The 19,242-nt window shown below is 58.0% G+C and overlaps 1 protein-coding gene across 3 annotated transcripts in view; it reads right to left on the bottom strand.

The window, feature by feature from the left end:
- VAC14 (VAC14 component of PIKFYVE complex) overlaps positions 1-19,242 on the bottom strand; it is a 91,564-nt gene that overhangs the window by 24,462 nt on the left and 47,860 nt on the right. For all 3 annotated transcript variants that reach the window (XM_004704558.2, XM_045293718.1, XM_045293719.1), the window contains exons 13-14: positions 12,285-12,441; positions 6,802-6,934 (exon numbers count right to left, since the gene is read on the bottom strand). In XM_004704558.2, the coding sequence (XP_004704615.1) occupies positions 6,802-6,934; positions 12,285-12,441 (290 nt within the window). The remainder of the gene's footprint in view (positions 1-6,801; positions 6,935-12,284; positions 12,442-19,242) is intronic.

Genomic DNA, 19,242 nt, shown 5'->3' with positions numbered 1-19,242 from the left:
GGGGTCTCTGAGTGGCTCTGTAGTGACTCTTATGGGTCACAGCCAACTGGGGGTGAGGGAGGGGAAGAGCCCCAGCCCTGGTATGACATGGGCATTTCAGACAGTGGGCCCCAGCCTGCAGTCCTCTGGGAGCCAGAGCAGCACGCTGTTAAGGAAAGCTCCTGGCTTCACCTCCAATCCCAAGAGCTGCTTTGGTGGGCCCTGGCAGAATGGCCGAGTAGCAGATATCTAGCCAGCCCAGGTTTTCCTGGGGGCTGCCCATTGCTGTTCCACAGGGCTTAGGACCAGCTTGGGCTGCATTCACACTGAGTCCCCCGGGCCGGGCCTCCTCCAGGGTCCACTGCATGTGCTCAGGGGCTGGAGGCTGGAAGGAGCAGCTGGTCTGGACAACCTTGCACATGGCGTGTGACAAAACCCTGCTGTGTATTTCTCTCTGAAGACATGGTGGGGGCATGGGGGTGGGAGGCAAGAGGCGGGGTATTACCTGCTGAAAAAGCCACTTGAGGAGAGAGGAGAACCTCACAGTCTCCAAGGGCAAGCCAAGGGCACATCAGCTACAGTGATACTTGCGCAAAAGCTAGAGCGAAGGAGGCCAATGGGGCCCTTTTAAAACAAGGACACCCATGTGTGTGTCCCAGCTCAGATACAGCACCCCCTCAAGGAAGGAGGAGGATGGAAAACTGACATCTAGGAGCTGATTCCCAGCCTGCCTCTATGTTTTAATGATGCTGCATTACGAGGTGCATTAGCTGCGTGCTCATTAGCCAAGCTGTCCAAGTTACAGTGTGGAGACTTGAGTTTCTGGCACCGAGGTAAAGCACGGGTGGTTCCTCAGACCTTTCGGAGCCACCTCTCCGCCTCAGAGAGACTCATTCGCCTGAGCTCAGTGCCCGTGAGCCGCGCCTGACCATCACCGCCCAGCCCTGCGTAGCTGACGGGGCAGGTGCGTCTCAGGCGTGCAGACCTCAGAGGAAGTGTTCTCAAGACTGGAAAGCCGGCTGAGCAGGTGCTGCCCTCACACTGCTGAGTCCTAACCTCCACCACTCAGCTTTCTGGGCACAGGGACACACAGGACAGTGGCTGTTTGGATGGTGGGTGTCGGGGCTGCCCACGGGCCACTCGTCCACTGCCCTCTTTCCCTCACTTCTTGTCAATCTGTGATCCCTACCCTCCCTCCAAAGCAGGCAGACCCTGGCCCCCTCCCAGCCTCCCTGCCACAGGGCTCTAGGAGGATCCCGGAGAAACAGGGAGGTGCTCTCTGTACTTTTAAGCTCCCAGCTCCTGGGCATGCTGTGTAGGACATGCCACTCCCAGGACATCCTCCCTTGTGCCCGGCCACTCCAAATGAATTCATCCCGGCCTGGCCCAATAGGGCCCATCACATACATGTGGTTTCCATTTTCTCGAGGAAAATAACTCTCTTTTCAGGGGGCCTGTACAGTCTTGTGTGCCTGCCCAGCGCTGGGTACACGGCAGCGGGCTCTGCAGGGCAGTGGGGCTGGTCTGTGAGCTGGGCCCTCCACCTTCCTCGAGGACAGGGGTCCCTCTCCGGTCCTCGGAGGTTTGGGTCTACTGCAGAACAGGTACATCCATCCAGCTCCCTGCTTTCTAACTAGGACCCTCGAAGGGCGTGTTTTACCAGCAAGAGCGCAGCCCTTTTTCTAAGAGCCTTTCAGAAGATGCCTCTCCTGCCTTCCTGTCGAGCTGCCACATCCCTTGCACCTTGTCCCCGGTTAGGACGTCAGAGGCCACAAGCCAGCTGGAAAAAGCGGTGTCTGCCACGCACTCGGCTGGAGAAGCGCCCAGCCCCGAGCTCTGGGGGAGAAAACTGGAAAGCTCCAGAAGACCGACTCCCTCAAGGAGCCGGACAGACCTTCATCAGTGGGGGCAGGAAGCAAAGCTCCTTCTGAGCCAGGAACACCCCAGACTCTGCTCAATATCCTGTCTCCTTCCTCTCAGTCGGGGACCCAAACATCATGGATACCAACAGATGATCAAGTTCAGATGATCATGGGCTCCCGGGGGTCTGTGTCAAGCCCCCTGGCAGACAGGTGGCCAGTACAGACAGACAAGGTGGGGAGTGTTGATGCCAAAGGCCATCAGGGAGCAGGAGTAGAGGAGGGGGAGGGAGGGGTGCAGTGGGGCCGGGCCGGGGGCCCGCCTCCCAGCCCTAGGATTTGGCTCAGCTGAGGGCCTGTCCTCCCAGGGCAGAATGTACAAGGCTAGCAAAGTGGAATTTCCCAATTATGGCATGAAAGAGAGCTTCTTTTCTTGAGCCCTTCCCCCGGCTCCCACCATGAAAAACCGGTCCAGTTTCCAGTGGCTTCCTAGGCCATCCTGGACTCCCATGTCCACCAGCCAACTAACTCACTGTGCCACCCCCTCTGGCACAAGAGCTGTTATGCAAAGCTGGGGTGTGTCTGTGGGGGGCGAACCCTAGGGTCCTGAGCGAGCGTGTGTTGGGCTGGAGAGAATGCCAGGCGAGGAGTCCAGGGGTGGACCAGCAGTCCGCCACTGGAGCTTCTCTGGGTCAGTGCTCACGAACAAGTCCCCGTGAGTGCGTCCTCCCGTCCACGCAGCCCTAGCCTGTTCTTTCCCAGGAATGCTCCTCTGATTGCTGCTCCAGGCCCCAGCCCCCACTCCCAAATCCAGGTGCTCCTGAGGTCAGACCCTAACCACCGAAGATGTTCTTGGCCTCAGCCCCCACCCCTGCCCAGAGGGTGCTCCCAGCCTCAGCCCAACCCCCCTGGGGGACCCAGGTGGCACCCCAGAGCTAACAGCAGAGTTGCTTGCTAAACATGTTCTCTGGCTCATCCTCCTCTGAGAGGCAGTGGGAGGAAGAGGGGAAACGGGCAGGGACGGAGCCAGAGGCCACTGGCCCCAGGGCCATCTTGGCAGGCATCTCTGTCCTCGCTCCTTGCCTGCACAGAAGCAGGCCTTGTAAGGGTCACAGCTGTGGGCTGACGCCGGAGTCCATATCGCAGTTTATCACAGAGGAAGGCCTTGCTCCCTCCTTCCCTTGGAGTTAGGGGGGCTGGTTCCTGGGAAACAAGTCCTGCTCTTGTTCGGCCACATTAGCATGGAGAGTGAATGAAGCCGGAGGAGGGAAATGTACAGGGACACCCACTGGGGGCAGAGTTGTTTTAGTGGGGACACGCCAAGCCGCCCGGCGAGGCCCTGGGTACTGGGTGTCAGCCTGGTGTACGGGGCCAGCTCTCAGGCACAGAAGGTCCAGTGATTTTACCCCTTCTCCATCCTCACCCTCACCCTGCCCCCGCCATAAGAAGGGGAGCAAGAGACCGGACAAGAGGCGCCCCCAGCAGCCCAAGGGCTCCGGGTACTGTAGAGCCCACTAGCACGCACTTCTTACATAAGCCTCCTGGTTTAACAAGGCGCCACCAGCCACCTTTGGGGGACTCCTGAAAACAGGTCACAGAGCCAACACCTAGATGAACAGGGGCTCAGACTCAACCCTTTCGAAACCATATTCCTTTCTGATTTTGTTGTTGTTGATACCAGGTTGCCCCCTCCCCACCTAGTAATTTATTTTAGATGAAAACCAAAATGTAACAGTAATGTGGATTTTGATACACTTAGTAAGGCAAATATGTCCCAAAGGCCTCTTCTGGGGTGGATGATGAGTTTGTTTGTTCAGTTACACAGGCAGGCTCTTTCTTATCAGCGCATATAAACAGCACATACCAGAAGTGGGAGGGAAGCTTCCTGGTCAACCCTAGATAGAAAATGTACGTGGCTACTATGTATCCTGTAGGTCTTCAAAGGGTTACACCTGACCAACTCCAGAGGCTACATTCTTGAACCTGGCTGCCCAGTGCCCACCTGTGGGCGTCCCGGGAAGGAGTGGGGATGTGAGCAGGGCTGAGGGTGAGGAGTCTGAGCAAAGGTGCCCAGCGCCAGGTTCCTCAGGGCTCCCCGCCCCCAGCACCCTTCTTCCCCTCTGCCCTGGCCTCAAGCCCTGGCGCCTAGAAGGCCCAGACTGGAGCAGGTCTCAGCAAGTCAGGCTGAGAGCGGAGGAGGCCTGGACTGCCACAGCCCACCAGATAGCAAGGCCATCTGGACTTACAGAGCTGGGCCCAAGAAGCACCTGGCTGGGTTGGAGGTGCAGGCCTGGGAAAGGCGCAAAGGGCAGGAAAGCTTCTGGGGTCTTGAGGGATATCATGCATCTTCCTCAACTTCCCAGAACTCCCACCGGATGTGTGTGTTCAGGCGCTCTGGCACCTTGGTCCTTCGCCAATCAGCTCCTCTCTAACCCACCACATCTGCTGCTGGCCTGCAGCGCTGGACACTCATGGCTGCACAGCCAGCTCTGGGCTGGCTTGCCACAGGACCTAATTCCTTTCTGTCTCAATGCTCAACCTTGGGGGCCGGGCCTGTGCTTCCCACCCCAAGGACAAGGTCAGGAATCACCGATTGCATCTCCGGTCAGGCCCTTGGCTTTGAGTCTCCCCTCATGAAAGCTGTCAGTAGGAGAGCAGAGAGAAGTGGCAGGCAAAGGCAGCTGAGGGCTCTTCCCCAGCAACCCCACTATAAGATGGGTGTAGCCCCTGCGTGATTGGGTGCAGGAGGGAAGAGCCCACATGCTCCATGCATGTGTGGCCACAGAAGACTCTGGACTGGGGAGCGGGGGGCTAGTCAGAAGCAGCTCGGCCAGGAGCGACAGTTCAGGACGATAGGTGCTGGATGCTGTCCTGGGGGTGGCAGGCTGCAGCGAAGGGCACCCTGTGGGGGGCACTGCCACAAGTTCCACCCACCCGTGGGTTCCTGGTAATGCGCTGCTACAAGGGTGGGAGTGAGCCGGGCTGGGGTTGTCCACGTGGGCTCTGAGCTCTGAAACAGTGAGTGATCGCCACGGGACTGGGGTCATGGTGACCTCCAAGCACCTACCCACAGCAGGGATGATGCAGCCGGGTACATGTACATGTGGCTTTCTCTTGTTCCTGTGGCCAGGCGGGGTTCCGAGGGAGACACTGAGTCCCAGCCTGGCCATTTGCCCTCATTCCAGGCCCCGATCAGGCAGGGGAGGCTGAGACAGGGTGGAAAAACCCATGAGAGCCTGGCTCTTGAGTGAGGGCATTGGCAACACATGTCTTTTCAACGAGCTCCCTTCTGCCCTGGGCTCCCCGCAAATCTTCCAGGCAAGAACTTGCTGCGCACGCGGGCACCACTGCAATCGGAAAGCTCTCTGGTCCCACGTCTAATCTCCACCCCAATCCCCTGACTGAACACTGTCCCGCCCGACGCTGGCAGAGACCCCATGGAATGCTGCTGCTCTGGGTCAGCAGAGACAGGAGTCTGCTCTGACCGTGGCTCTCAACCAGGTCATCACGCCAACCCCCGCGGCAGAGAGCTGGACACGTCGGTGCTGGTTATAACTGTGAGTAGACATCCTAAAATGCACGGACAGCTCCCACCACATAGATGGATCTGACCCCAAATGCCAACACTGTAGACACGGCTCTGTAAAAGCTAGCACAGTAAGAGGTGGTGATGGATGACTCCTCCCCTGCGGGGGGTGGGGGGGTGCAGATCTGTCTGGCAGGGCCAGACTCTCAGCCTCTTCCTCCCTCACTTTTTTGGTCTTGTTGGTCTCCCCGGTCAGGCAGGTTTGTCCTCGTCCACACTGAAATCCTCTGGCCTGTTCCCTAGTGTGTGCCCTTAACCTCACCTTCAGCCCTAGGTGAGCCACTAGCCCGCCTGCCTCTCCTATGAGGGAAGCATCTAGGTCAAGGGGTCTGGACCCACTGCCTGCTTTCCCTACTCCCCAGCCCCACCGTCTGCTCAGTGCCCACCATGTGCTGGGAGCTGGTGCCCACAACAGGCCCTCCAGCCTCTGGATGCCTGCCTCCCACACCCTCCAGAGGCTCCTGTCCTGCCTTCCCCAGCCTCCTCACTACTGAGCACTGTCATTCCCAGGGCTGCAATCTCATCTTCCACGAGGAGGAAGCACCCACAACCTTGCCGGAGCCGGGCTCGGTAAGCAGGTGGAACGAACGAACGAACACATTGTCACTGTGATTCCTATTACAGGCCTCAGGCCTCTCTGTCCAGCAGGTTGGAAAACTGCTTCTCGGACATCTCTCCCTTGAGGTCCCCAAAGCCATACAAGCCCCGGCACCTACCCACCAGCTCCTACCTCAGGGAAAGGAACCACTGTGCCCAGGCACTTTAATCAGTGACCTGGGCTCATCCAACTCCCCCCCACCCCCTTGCCCCACTGCAGCCAATCACTGCTCAGTCACACCTCTGTCAGGCTGCTGCTTCCCAGCCCAGCAACAAGTTGCCACTGGCCCTCACCTGCTCTGCAGCCTCCCACTGGTCTCCCCATCTGCCCACCAGCAGCACAGGGATCGGCTCCCACCGGCCCGAGGGTGTCTCCAACCCAGAGGTCATGCCCCATTCCTCTCCCTTTCTGGCTCACAGTGAAACAGAGACTTGGGGTTCATTTCAACCTGGAGTCTTTTGATGCACCAGGTCCTTGGCCAGGAATCTTCTCTCAGTGCCCCTCTACTCTACCCAGGGGCCTCAGGAACGTCCCGACTCCTCTGACCCCATTAGTGGCACCAGCGCCCCAAGTGGCCCTTTCCTGGATTAGAAATTCTGACAGGCAGCCTGGACCGAGCACCACTGCTGGGGTGTAGCAGGGCCCTGGTGGGGCCTGGCCAGGGAGTCTGGGGAACACATCCCTGGAGCTACACGCCCATGGTCTGTGGTGGCATGGCGCACTTTCCCAGGCTGTCCTGGGGGTGACAGAGAGAGAGAGAATCGTGTCCGAAGGCTGACCTGATGATGAAGGCGCCTCGGGTCTCCAGGAGCTTCTGTTCACTGCTGAACCTCTTGAGAAGGTTGATCATGAACTTATAGAAGTAGGAGTTCATGGGCGGGGTGGAAGGAGAACACTCTAAGCCTTTGGTGCCTATGGAGAAAAGGACACATGGGAATCAAGCTGAGCAGGGGGAGGGGACATCAGGGCCCTGAAACACTGGCCCAAAGCCTAAGGCCCTGGCTGCCCCATGCAGAGGGTTACCAGGGAGCCCAAGTCGCCTGACAGGGCAGCGTCAAGCCCCTCCCAGCAGCTCTGCTTCTCCTGCTGCACTGAGATGTCTGGTCCACTCTCGGACCATGGGGGAAGTTGTGGGAGCAAGAAAAGGCATTTTTCTGTTTTGCATTTCCAGTCTGGAATTACTCTGAGGATTCCCCTTGGGAGCCATCCCCACACTGGCCGGTCCCCTTTCCCTGAGCCTCCTGGACAGTTCTGGTGAACGCTGTGCGGGGAAAGCAGAGCTCCCGGCAGGCCCAGGTGAACCTCATTTGGGGTGTGTTGCTCTGGATGCCTGCCTGGAACCACCTGGCCTGGGAGGTCCTGGGTGGCTCTGGAATGGCCGTCTTTGCTCCTATGCCCAGAGGGGCTGTTTGTAGCATCAAGTGTCACATTCCTACAGATTGAGTTACCCCGGGCCCAGCTGGTGCTGATCACTGAAGAGGCGGCTGCACAGACGGCTGTTGAGGTGGCCCTTCTGTCCCTCAGCACCCCCACACTCATGCCCCACCAGTTTGGCCACACAGGTGGTGGCCGGGCCGGGGCATGGTGGGCCAAGGTCTCTGCAGGCTGCCTGGGGCAGCTGTTCATCTGTGGCAGCTGCTCCTATCTGCCCCTTTCCCACTTGTCCGTGCAGATCCCCCACCATCAGCCACTGAGGCTCTTCAGTATTCCGCAGAACAAAGAGACCAACATAGGAAGTAACCACAAAGACCCCGCCACCTGGCTACCCAGGACCACAGTCTCCATGCTTGGAGACGGGGAGGCACCAGGGAGCAGCTGGCTGGAGTCTACCAGAACCAGCAGGAGGGAGCCTGGGCTTAGCTCTGAGCGCCACCACACACTTAACTGCAACCCTGGGCAGCTTTCTTCACCTCACTAAGCCTCGGCTTCCTCATCTGAATTGGGGGGGGGGGCGGGGAGAGAGGGAAGGGGATGAGACCTCTTTACACGAGACAGGCATGGGGTTTACTCAGCCTGGGGGCTGTAAGATGAGCATACACCCCACTGCCGGAGGACTGCCTATCCTCACAGGCCCTCCTCCCTCCAGGGGGTTCCAGCACTCTGCATGGATGGCTGGGGGGCTTGGGGGAGTCTGGAGCTGCCTATGTGGGAAACTCCATCCCTGGGACGATTTCCCAGTGTACACAGTAGACACAAGGACAGGGAGCCCCCCCTGCCCCCCACAACCTCCCATCCCCGCCGGCCACTCCATGTCCTGGAGATGGCGTGCCACTCCAGGACAGCCAGGGGCAGGAGGACTAGGGAGGGCAGGGACAGCCTGGCTTGTTTCTTGGGAGAGGGGCTTCTTCAGTGGGCTCTGGCAGGAAGTTACTGGCCCCACTGGCTGGCTGCGGGGCAGGAGAGGCGGTGGGGAGCCCGTATACTCAGACCCAGGCCAGGGCAGCAGGGGCAGAGGCGCCAGCTCTGCAGATGTGGCTAAGTGAAACCTGATGGGGCAGCCGGCTCACAAACAACCTTCCCAGGGATGTTTGGGTTGAGTTTTGTGGCTGTGACGTGAAGGAACCTCACGTCAGGCTAAAAATAGCTCGGCCTCAGTGCACAGGGCAAGTAGCGGCTCAACAAAACCAGATGTGAAAACATCAGTCGCCCGGCTCAGGTCCGGCAAGGCCCTGGCTCCTCGGCCTGCTGGGGAGGGTCTGAAGCAGACCAGAGCAGACACTGGGTCCAGGAACCTGGAGTCAGCTGACAGGGCAAACCAGGGTTAAGGGATAGCTTCTCCGAGGCCAGTCCCCATGCAGAAGGCATCGCAGGGTAGATGCTACTTCCTGGGCTGTGCTGAGGGTAGGAGGGGTGGTGGTGGGGAATTCAGGGTTGAAAGGACTGGGCTGGGCAAGCAACCACCTTCCAAAATCAAGGGGAGGTCACGGTGTGTCTGCAGGGCCGTGGACTCTAAGCTGGACAGGAGGCAGTGTCCCTTGGGGTGTGGACAACAGGGTGGGGAGGATGTGGCTGCAGTACCTCTGGGTCCAAGGAGCGACCTTGTCCCTATCTGCGAGCGGGTTCAGCTGAGGTTGGTGGGGATAGGCACCCTCCCCCCGCCCAACCTCAGTCTTGTGATCCAGGGGGATTTCCACTGTGCGGATCTGAGGAGGAGGAGGAACTAATGGGCCGCAGCAGGACCGGGCACTCACTTTCTGCTGGGTGCAGTGGAGGGTTGTGCAGCATCTGTTACCCGGGAAAAGAGCGGCAGCGGCAGGAGTTGGGGCTGGGCAACCCTGGGTGGGATGTGCCCCAATCCATGGGTATGGATGGGGAGCCAGGGAGGGTCTGGGGCAGGGCAGGAGAGGATACCTCCCCGGGCAGTAGTGCTGGGGGGCCTTAGACAGGTTGGGCAGTCGTTTCTGGGTTCCTCTTCTTGCCAGTTTAAAGCCCAGTGTCAAGCAAACCCTGGCCCCTGGCATGGGTCCTCTCGAGTGGGGGTCGAGTACCTAGAGTGGGCCTGAACGCCTACCTTCCCGAGGGCTCCCAGGTGATGCTGGTGCTCCCTGCCAGTACCCTCTGAACTGGGGTCACAGCCAGCACCAAAATGGGTGTGCAGGGCAGCAGTCCAGAGACCCCTACACCCCTTTATAGGGACCATGCAGCGGAAGCCAGGGCTGGGCACGTAGGTCCCTCACACCCCAGTGCCTGTGTGTGGGGTCTGCAGGACTCAGACAGCAACAGGCAGGGTGTCTGGGGAGGCTGGAGGGCACAGACGGGCAAGGAATGAAGGGCGGAGGCCAGATGGAAACCTGGGAAGCTTGGAGTATAGCCAGGCTGGTCTCCACCCAGAGGATGGTTCCACACTCCGAGTCCTGGGATGTGGTGAGGGGAGCAGGCTCTCAGTGGGAGAAGCAACAGAGATGTTAGAGGAGCTAGCTAACGTGGCAGCAGCCGTCATCACTACCACTGTGCCTCTTGGGTTTCTCCTAGAACCCGTTTGTCTAAGGCAGGAGGAGGTCGCCAACTCTGGGCCATGAGGGAAAAACATTTCGTTTCTGCCTGTGTTTTCAGAGCGAGGAGCAAAGACCCCGCCCGGGACCAGGAGGGTTGGCCCTGCAGGGAACACTGGCTTGAGCAATGGTGAGGGTGGGGATGTCCCTGAAAGGGCAAAGTGCTTGCAGCCAGCCAGTTTTGAGTAGGGCTCTGGAGGGCAGTTTCCCAACAGGGGTAAGGGTCTGGCCCCGAAGCCTCTGTCCGAATGCTCAGTCAGATGAGACTCAGGTGAATGGAGGCCGTGCGGCTCTACACAGCAGCAGAGGCAGGGGTGCCCGAAACCTGCCTGCTTCCTGCCCTGGATACCAGCCCAGAGAGCCTCTACCCTGGCCCTGGTTCTTGGGCTCCTGTTACTGGTTTGATTTTGACCCCCTCCTCTGCCCACCCTGCCTGGTACGGCTTGATTATTGATTTTGACCTTTAAAGACCACAGACCTGTAGGAAAAATCAGCTGGCAGCTGTGGGCATGTCTGTGTGCCGCCATGTGCCCACATAGTTCCTCCCCTCCCCCCAAGTGCCGCCCCCGCCCCAGAAAGTTCATCAGGGACCTCAGGTAAAGTGTTCATGGCCAACGTGCTGCGTGCTGCCTGTCCTCGGGGGAAGCAGGGAATCCCTTGCTTGGTGGTCCCCCCAAGACGTGTTCTTGTGCATCTGGCTGACCTGGTTATGGCTCTCAGAATTCAAGTTGAGTCCCTGACAGACGCCGGCCAGTCTTAGTGAGCTGGGGCCTCCCTGCTGGCGGCTGGCCTCCTTGGGGAGCCAGCAGGGGTGCCGAAGGCTTTGTCACACCAAGTGGCTGGGCCCTGGCCCCTGCGAGTGTCCTAAGGCTGCAGTGCTCGCTTCCTCTCAGCAGGGCTCCCTCTGAGCCACTCTTGGGGTCCTGAGATCTGCTAGGTGTTTGTGTGCATCCTTCTACCATCTCAGTCATTGCTGTCTCTGTGCTCGGGAGGCAGAGGCCCCTCATACGTGAAGGGGCACCACGGATCCTGGGAGGGCCACCTCTCAGAGGGTGCTGCTCCTTACTACCACCCGAGGGGAGGGAAGAGGCTGCTCGCCACCTCTGGCGAGGGAGAGCTGACGCTGACACTCAGGGGCCCCTCACCCCTGCCTCCTTCCCCCAGCCTGTTTCCCATGGCTGCCTGGCCCCACTCCTCTCTGACATGCTGGCCATCTCCCCAGGGGTCTCAGATGGATCTGAATGCTGAGGCGTGTACACCCCCAGCTGAAGCCAGGATGCAGGACCTGGACCTGCTGTCCAGCCACAGCCACTGATGGCCCGGAGGAAACAACTGCATCCTGGGGACACGAGGAGGGCCCCTGCCTGCCTTCCTGGCTGCGGTCAGCCACAGCTGGAGCTGGGGACCAGCTGCAGGCAAGACCCATGTGGTAGAGGGGGCCCTGTGGATCCCAGGTTCTACAATGTCACAAATGAGACGTCATTAGTGCATGACCTGCTGGGACTTGACCTGGTGCATGGCCCCCGAGCCACACCAGCGACTGACTCCCCACACTTTCCAGACCATGGGCAAAACCAGGCCCCTGAATCAGCGTCTCAGGATCGGGACACCGGATGCCCTCAGGGCTCAGCGGGGCTGAGGCCCCAAACCCAGCCGATGTGGGCTGCAGTGCAGGGTGTGCTGTGCTGTCTAAGGGTTGTGTGTCTGGACGTTAAGAGCTGCTACCTGGACAGATCCCCGACGTTCCCTGTGCTTTCCTACCGACGTGCGTCCCAGGGCGTCGTTGTCCAGTGCCGCCCAGCACAGGAGGAAGGCCTGGTCAGCTTCGGGAGAGGAAGCACCGGGGGCCGAGTGCCAGGCAGGCTCAGGCTCAGGGAGACATCCTGTGAGTGCTCCTGCCCTGGGCTGCCTGCCACACAGCGTGCTATTTTTAGCTCCCTGATGACAAAGGAAATGGCTGCTGAGCCTTCCTCCACCTGTGAAGCCCTGACTCCAACCCCCAAGGCCTGACGGAGGAGAGGCCAGCATGCAGCCAATGGCTCCCAGGTATCAAGGGGCGCTTGGTCCCTCATGGGGGCTGCTGGCATGCCGGCCTGGGTGGGGGGCTGGGACGGTAGTCTCTCCAGGACAGGCCACTGGGAAGGAACTTGGGGCTCCCTCAGGTCCTGGTCAAGTTCCAGGCGTAAGAGGGGCAGCTCAAAGGCCTGTCCAAGCCCACACCAAGAGGCAGACATCCCGGCTGGCCTTTCCACGGTGCCTGGGCCACTTACCAGGAGGGTGCAGTAGGCTGCCTCTGGCAGGGCTGGGCACCTGGAGCTCTGAGTGGCTGACTTGGAGGTCAGGGCCATCGAGGGGGCCTAGGTCAGCCGTCTGGCCTGCAGGGGAGGAAGCGATTTCTGCCAACACCTCCAGATCCTTCAGGATAACCTGTGAGGAAGAAGCGGAGGATGAGGGTGAGGAACTTGTCCTGAGAGCCGGACGGAGCAGAGAGGGAGACGGAGAAGCTCCTCTCAGGTGGGGAGGGGGCCTGCTCTGACTCCACAGGAGAGGCAGAGGGCAGGCGGTCAAGCTACCTCGATTTACAGCTCTCCCCACCCGAGAGCCCCACTTCACTCACTTGTCCTGCATGTCTCTTCACAGTCCAAATACGACACTGAGGCCTATCCGTGCAGATGGACAGAGGCCCACGAGGGCAGTCAACTCCTGAGGTCATATGTGACCAGTGAGTCCAGAGGTGGCTGGGCCAGGCTGCTCTGGGAGGGACAGTGAACACCTGGGTGTCTGGTGGGTGCCTATCACTTTGCAGGCCCTCCCACCTTTGGGGAAACTCCAGGGCCAGGCTGGAGGAGAGAGCTGCGCTTGCTCCTGGCGGTTGCCCCTGCTCATTGTCAGTCGTACCTGATGCTCGGACTGACTGTGACCTGCTTGAGCTCATTGCAAGGATGAGTCAGCCCAGCTATCGCCCCCAGGCCCTGACCCTCTCAACTCACTCTGCTTCCCACACACCCTGTGGCCAGGAGCAGGGCTGGCTGTGCCTATGAGAACCAACACCTGTGACTTGGCACACGGGCAATGGGATCCAGCAAGTGAGCCTGTGGGGAGGCGGAGGGGGTCAGTGGGAGAAGAGGGAATGAAGGCAGAGAAGCAGCTGACCTGGCAGGAGCCATTCCCGGGCACAAGAGCCTGTGTGGCAAATTCCAGGCTTCTGGTACAGGGTGTGACAGACACCAGGAGCCAGTTTGGGGCGGTAGGGTGGTGGTTAGAGCACAGGACCAGAGCGTGCAGATGGGGGAGCAGGGTGAGGGGGATGTGGGCTTCCTGGGATGTGGTAGTGGAGATCTGACCTTGCCTGGGGTCTGTGGCAGTCACAGGACCCCGCCTCCCACTGTCGAGTTTGAGAGCTGTAGCTGATCTGTTTAATAGCCCTGGCTCCAGTGGTTGGGCAGGGGCCCTGGGGTGCCCAGCAAAGGCTGCAGACCACCCGACAGTTTGTCCCACCTCTTCCCGCCCCACTGGGGAGCTCAGCCAAAAAAGCTGTACATTTTCCATTTTCATTCTCTTATTTTAGAAAGTTTAACACCAAATGGTAAATGAATGCAAATTACACTTCAATTGCACAATTAAAGCCGGAAATGCCCTCTACAGGTTCCTCCAGTAATCCCAGCCATCCCGATCTATGGAGAGACTTGTCTCTGGTCCGCAGGGGCTGGCAGGAAGCCCTTAGCACTGCCTCAGGCTGCACTGTGTGCACCTACCCGGCATCCCTCCTGTCCTTCCCAGCAGGGAGCGGGGACAGGAAAGCCTCACATGGCTTCCAAAGTGGGGCTGAAGGGCCAGGGATGGAGGGGGCGGGGCAGTCAATCAGGGCTATGAGGCTCTCTGACATCAGACTGCCCTCCCATCCATACAGGCCTCCTCTCCTGGCCCAGGGGCTGAGCGAACATAAGAGGCTTTGCGGCCACCATCCTTGCTCAGGGAGGAGAGGGGCACTGGCAGGCAGCAGGGGCCAGAGGCTGCACTGGTGCTGTCTGGTCAGCTGGGCCTTGCTTTGGTCTCTGTCCCCAGGCTAGGGTTTTGGCATCCTACCCACATGGAGAGGGTGCAGCCCCTGGGGTACAGGCAGGAAACCTCTGCAGGAGGGACAAGGTGGCCTCCTCAGAGGCCTAGGTGAGGGCACCTGCCCCTTGCTTCTTCCTCCAGCCTTTGGAAAACCATAGCCCACTGCTGAATGAATGTCCACTGTGCAGGTTGCTGGGCTGGTGCTGTGGCTGGCCAGCAGCCCTGGCTTTGAGAAGGGGCCAGACTTGGAGGAAGCCGCCCCAATTAGTATGCACTACACAGCCTTCTGTAAAATGAATATAGAACACTTGTGCTTTCTTTTTGTGTGAGAGAAAAGAGGAGGAACAGCAAGGGAGGGAGGAAGGTTACCAGAAAGCAATATTCTGCAGAAGCAGGAGCGCCTGCCGTTTCCAAGGCAACAGGCTGGGGGTGGGGAAGGCCATCAGCTGCCCCTGGCTCTGCAGGGAGCTGGCCATCAGTGAAGGGGAAGGGTCAGGGGCATGTCCTGTTGAGCAGGGAAAACATCTGACAAAGCAACTCTGGGGCCAAACCTTGGGGTGAGAGGACGGGGCTCTATGACCCCTCCCAGGCCTGGCCAGCGAAGACCAAGAGATCAAGGAGGACCTGCTTCGGGGGATGGGGTTGGGGGGCGCCCACACAACACAAGCCTGGCTGCGGGGATCAGTATAGGGAGGGACCACAGGCTGGTGGCACTGGTCAATCCCTGTGACCAAGGGCAGCTCTCTGGGAGGCCAGGTGTCTCCCTGGCCCTTTGCTGGCCTACTGCCCCTTGCCACAGAAAGCTTAAAAGACCCACTAACACCTGAGAGTGGCTGTGCTGGGAAGGCCTGGGGACCGCGCCTGCTGTGTGGTGCCAGTTCACTGTCTACCAACACCCGGGAGTTGTAGGGAGGCCCTGGGCAGATGCGGAGGGAAACAGGGAGGGGAGCTAGATGGTTGTGGACAGGCTCTGTTGAGGGGGTGCCTCCATTTCACAACTCCCTCTCAGGGACCTCTGCTCAAGGGCTGGCCATGGTGGGCCGACCAGGCCCTGTCTCCTGAGGAGGGGGCCCTGGTCACGGCAGATATGCCCATGCCAGGCTCTTGGCAGCTCCGGTCAGGAGGGGGCTGAGGGACACAGGCCATGCTGGCCCGAGGCTGGCAGGGGCATAGCTGGGGCCTTGGCTGAGCCAGGCTAGGGTCTCTGCTCTTCAATCTTGAGACGCAGAGATGCCGCAGACAGGCATCGCAGGGATCCTGGACCCTCTGCTTCCCCGGCACAGAGCCTGTCGTTCCTTGCTGAGGGGTTAGAGCTCAGAAAGCCAGCCCTCAGGCCCTGGCCACGTGCAGTGTGGCCCTGCCGCCCCAGGGCCTGTGGATCTGACACTAAGCCTCTGGGCTGCTGTCCAGGAAGGGTCCCCTGTGGGCCTGAGTGGAAGGTCTTGGGCTCCCACAGGTCCCAGAGCAGTCAGGCCTCAGCACCTCGGTCCCATTAGGCCTAGAGTGACATGCTGCAGCAGGCGGTGACCAGCCAGAAGCCAGGAAGGGGTGGCGTTCTGAGAAAGATGCTAGACTACCTGGGGCCACGCTGCCGGGCAAGGGAGCCTTTCTGCTCAGGCCCACCAGACCCATTGTCTTTCCCATTAAGGGAAAAACATCCCCATTAAAGACCTCATGTCTTGATAAAACAACTAAAGATAAAGGATTCTAATCTCTGGCTGTGCTGACTTTGAAGGAGGCCCTTAGGGATCGGGCTGTTTTCTTTTCCTTTAAAAGAAAGAAAGGCTTGGAATTGGTCCCTACCTGCTGAGCACTGTGCTGAGGGCAGTGCCATCCTCGTGGCAAAACCAGCCTGAAGCTGGCTGTGGGAGCTTCTGATTCACTGAGGCACACAGCCCCCAGGAGTGCCCCCCCTCCCCCACCCAGCCAGGGTACCATGAGAGCTCTGGGAGCCCAGTGGAAGCAACCCCCTAGCTTCTTCCTGCTGACTCAAGCCACTACTCATTTGCATCATTCCAGGCCCCTGACCAAGAGGGTTCATGCTCTGGGTGATAAATTCTCCTGTGCGCTGCACTGGGCAGCGAGAGGGCTGTGTACACACACCCAGTATAGCTTGGTTACTAGGTGAGGGGCTGAGGGCCGGCTGTCTCCAGGGCACCAGTCCCTGGCAACCAGAGCAAGGCACAGCTGGCCGCCTCTGTGTACTCACCTAGGTGATGCCCCACCAGGCTCTTGCCTTTGAGCCCAGTTTCCCCAGCAGGGAGGGCACAGGGGAAGGGATTTGGCCAGGAGGAAATCAGCTCATGGCTCCTCTTGCCCCCATCCTATCAGTAGGCTGCTTCTGAGGTCCCCTTGGGGGCCGTCCCCAGCCCTGTCCTGAAGTGCAGCGACGGGGCCGGCCCCTAGACCACCCAAGCTGAGACCCTGGCTGAGCTACTAGCTTCTCTAGGCTTGCCTGTCCTCATGTCAAATGGGAAAGACAGACCCATCTGAGAAGGCATGGCGAGGACTAAAGGGCCAGCACAGATCTGGCAGGGAGCTTCTGTTAGTGTGGGGACAGTCCCAGCCACAGCAGTGCTGGGCTCGCCCACACTCCTGCCAGGCCCGGGCCTGCGTGCTGCCTGCCAGCAGAGAGCTGTGGGGGACAGCCAGCTGCTTCAGCAATGAGCACCTCCAGCTCAGAGCTTGGCAGGAACGGTGGCTTCTGTGGGCTGAGAGTGGGGGCCCTGACACGGCCCCCACCCCGAGGCTTTTCCTGGTTGAGAGTAAGCAGTCTACTGACAGGACCCTATGCTGGTCCTGGCTGGCGGCGGCGCTCAAGCAGCGGTGCCTCCAAACTCACCCGGGGAGCTTGTTACAAACCGGGGAGGTGCAAGGCTGAAGAAAAAGGAGCCCCACGGGCACGGCAGTTAAGCACTGGGCTGCCAACCCAAAGGCTGCAATGCCAGCCCAATCGCTACTCTGTGGGCTCAAGCTGGGGCCGTCTGCTTCTGTAGGCATCACGGTCCTGTTCCAGCACGGGGCCTTCCTACTCGGCCCTGCAGGGTTGCTGTGGGTAAGAATCCACTTGATGGCACCAGGGACAGGGTGAGGTCCAACGGGGGTACTTTTAAAAGTTCCAAAGCAGCGGTTCTCAACCTGTGGGCTGTGAACCCTATGGGGGCCGAACAACCCTTTCACAGGGGTCGCCTAAGACCACCGGAAAACACAAATATTTCACAATATATAATTATATATTGTCTTGTGATTAATCACTAGGCTTTAATTATGTTCAATTTGTAACAATGAACACACATCCTGCATATCAGATATTTACATGAGGATTCAAAACAGTAGCAAAATTATAGTTATGAAGTAGCAATGAAAATGATTTCAGGGTGGGGGGGTCACAACAACCCGAGGAACTGTATGAAAGGGTCTCGGCATGAGGAAGGCTGAGCACCACTGCTCTAGAGGATTCTGAGATGGGCTGTTCACTTCCTCCAGGAGGGCTAGGCTGTTCCCTTCTGAGGGACTAGCCACCAAAAACCTTATGAATGGCTGGAACCTTGTCAGACAGACCGGGAGCCTTATGAATAACACCACCAATAAATGTAGTGCCAGAAGACGAATCCCTCAGGTCGAGAGGTGATCAAACAGGACTGAAGAAGATCTGTTTTCTCAAGGTTGTGACGGCCCTAAGGATGTGGATAAAGCAAAGCTTTGGGGACCTTCATCTGCTGATGGGGCATGACACAAAATAAGAGGAAACAGCTGCAAACCTCTATTAACAATTGGAACTTGGAATGTATATATAACATGTGAACCTAAGAAAACTGGAAGCTGTCAAAAATTAAGTGGAATACAAAAAGACAGACATAGTAGGCATCGGTGCGTTAGCCCTCTGAAATCTGATAGCCATATGCTTGACTGTGCCAGGAATGACAAGGTCAAGGAGCAATGGCTCACATTCATCGTCGAAAAGGGCATTTCGAGATCTATCATGTAGTACAATGCTGTGATAGGATCATATCTACATGCATACAGGAAAACAGGCCAATACAAATGTTATTCAAATACATGCATCAACCACTAAAGCCAGTGATGAAAAAAGCAAATTTCCATCTGAAATTGATCAATCATGCAATTAAAATGCACTGATAACTACTGGTGATAGGGAATTCGAAAGTTCGAAACCAAGAGGAAGGATAGACGGTTGGAAAACATGGTCTTGGTGATAGAAATGAAATGGGAGATCTCATGGTAGAATTTTGCAAGACCAGTGACTTCTTCATTTCAAGTGCCGTGTTCAACATCAAGGGCAACTATGCCCGTGAACTTTACCAGGTGGAATGCACAGGAATCAAATTGACTACATCTGTGGGAAGAGACGGTCGAGAAGCTCAACACCAAGGGCCAAGAGGACGCCAGAGGCTGACCATGGAATAGCCTCACACGAGAGCATCCACTGCTCACACAGAAGCTGAAAACTAAAACAAATCTGTGAGAGCCAACACAGGACCCCGAGTATCCCTCACCTGTCTTTGTGAGAACATCGTAAGAAAGATTAGACTCACTGGACACTGATGACGGAAGACCCGAGGAGTTATGGGACGACATCAAGAACAGCACACGTGAAGAAAGCAAAAGGTCATTAAAAAGACGGGGAAGAGGATCAAAGGGGCTATCAGAAGACTATGGAACTCGCTCTTGGTCACAGAATAGATAGAGCAAACAGAAAAAAATGACAAAACGAAAGAACTGAACATAAAATTAAACATGCGGAATCCGGCGTTAGAAAACCAGAAAGCTAGAACATGCCCAGCATAGCTCAAGCTGAAAGAACTAGAGCAAACCATGCAAGCCTCGTGTTGCAGTCTAGAAAGGTTCTACGGGCACCGAGTTGAAAGACACGGGAAGCATCACTAGAAGATGGGAGGAATGAATAGCGGCATGACCAGAAGGAATTGGTCGTCGATATTTAACCATTTCAAGAGGTAGACTGTGATCAAGAACCAATGGGCACTAGTGAAGAACAAGACCCCAGGAATTGATGGATTACCAACTGGGATGTTTCAAAAGCTCATGAAGCATTCACTTACCTATGTAAGAAATGTGGAAAGAGAGATACTTGGCTAACTATCTGGAAGAGATCCAGGCATGGGCTCATTCCAAAGATATGTGGGAATT

The sequence above is a fragment of the Echinops telfairi genome, unplaced genomic scaffold (genome assembly GCF_000313985.2).
Source record: "Echinops telfairi isolate 266 unplaced genomic scaffold, ASM31398v2 ScPeMD7_2291;HRSCAF=2852, whole genome shotgun sequence".
Classification (NCBI taxonomy): Eukaryota; Metazoa; Chordata; class Mammalia; order Afrosoricida; family Tenrecidae; genus Echinops; species Echinops telfairi.
Note: the sequence above shows the minus strand (reverse complement) of the source record. Positions and strands in the feature narration are given on the sequence as shown.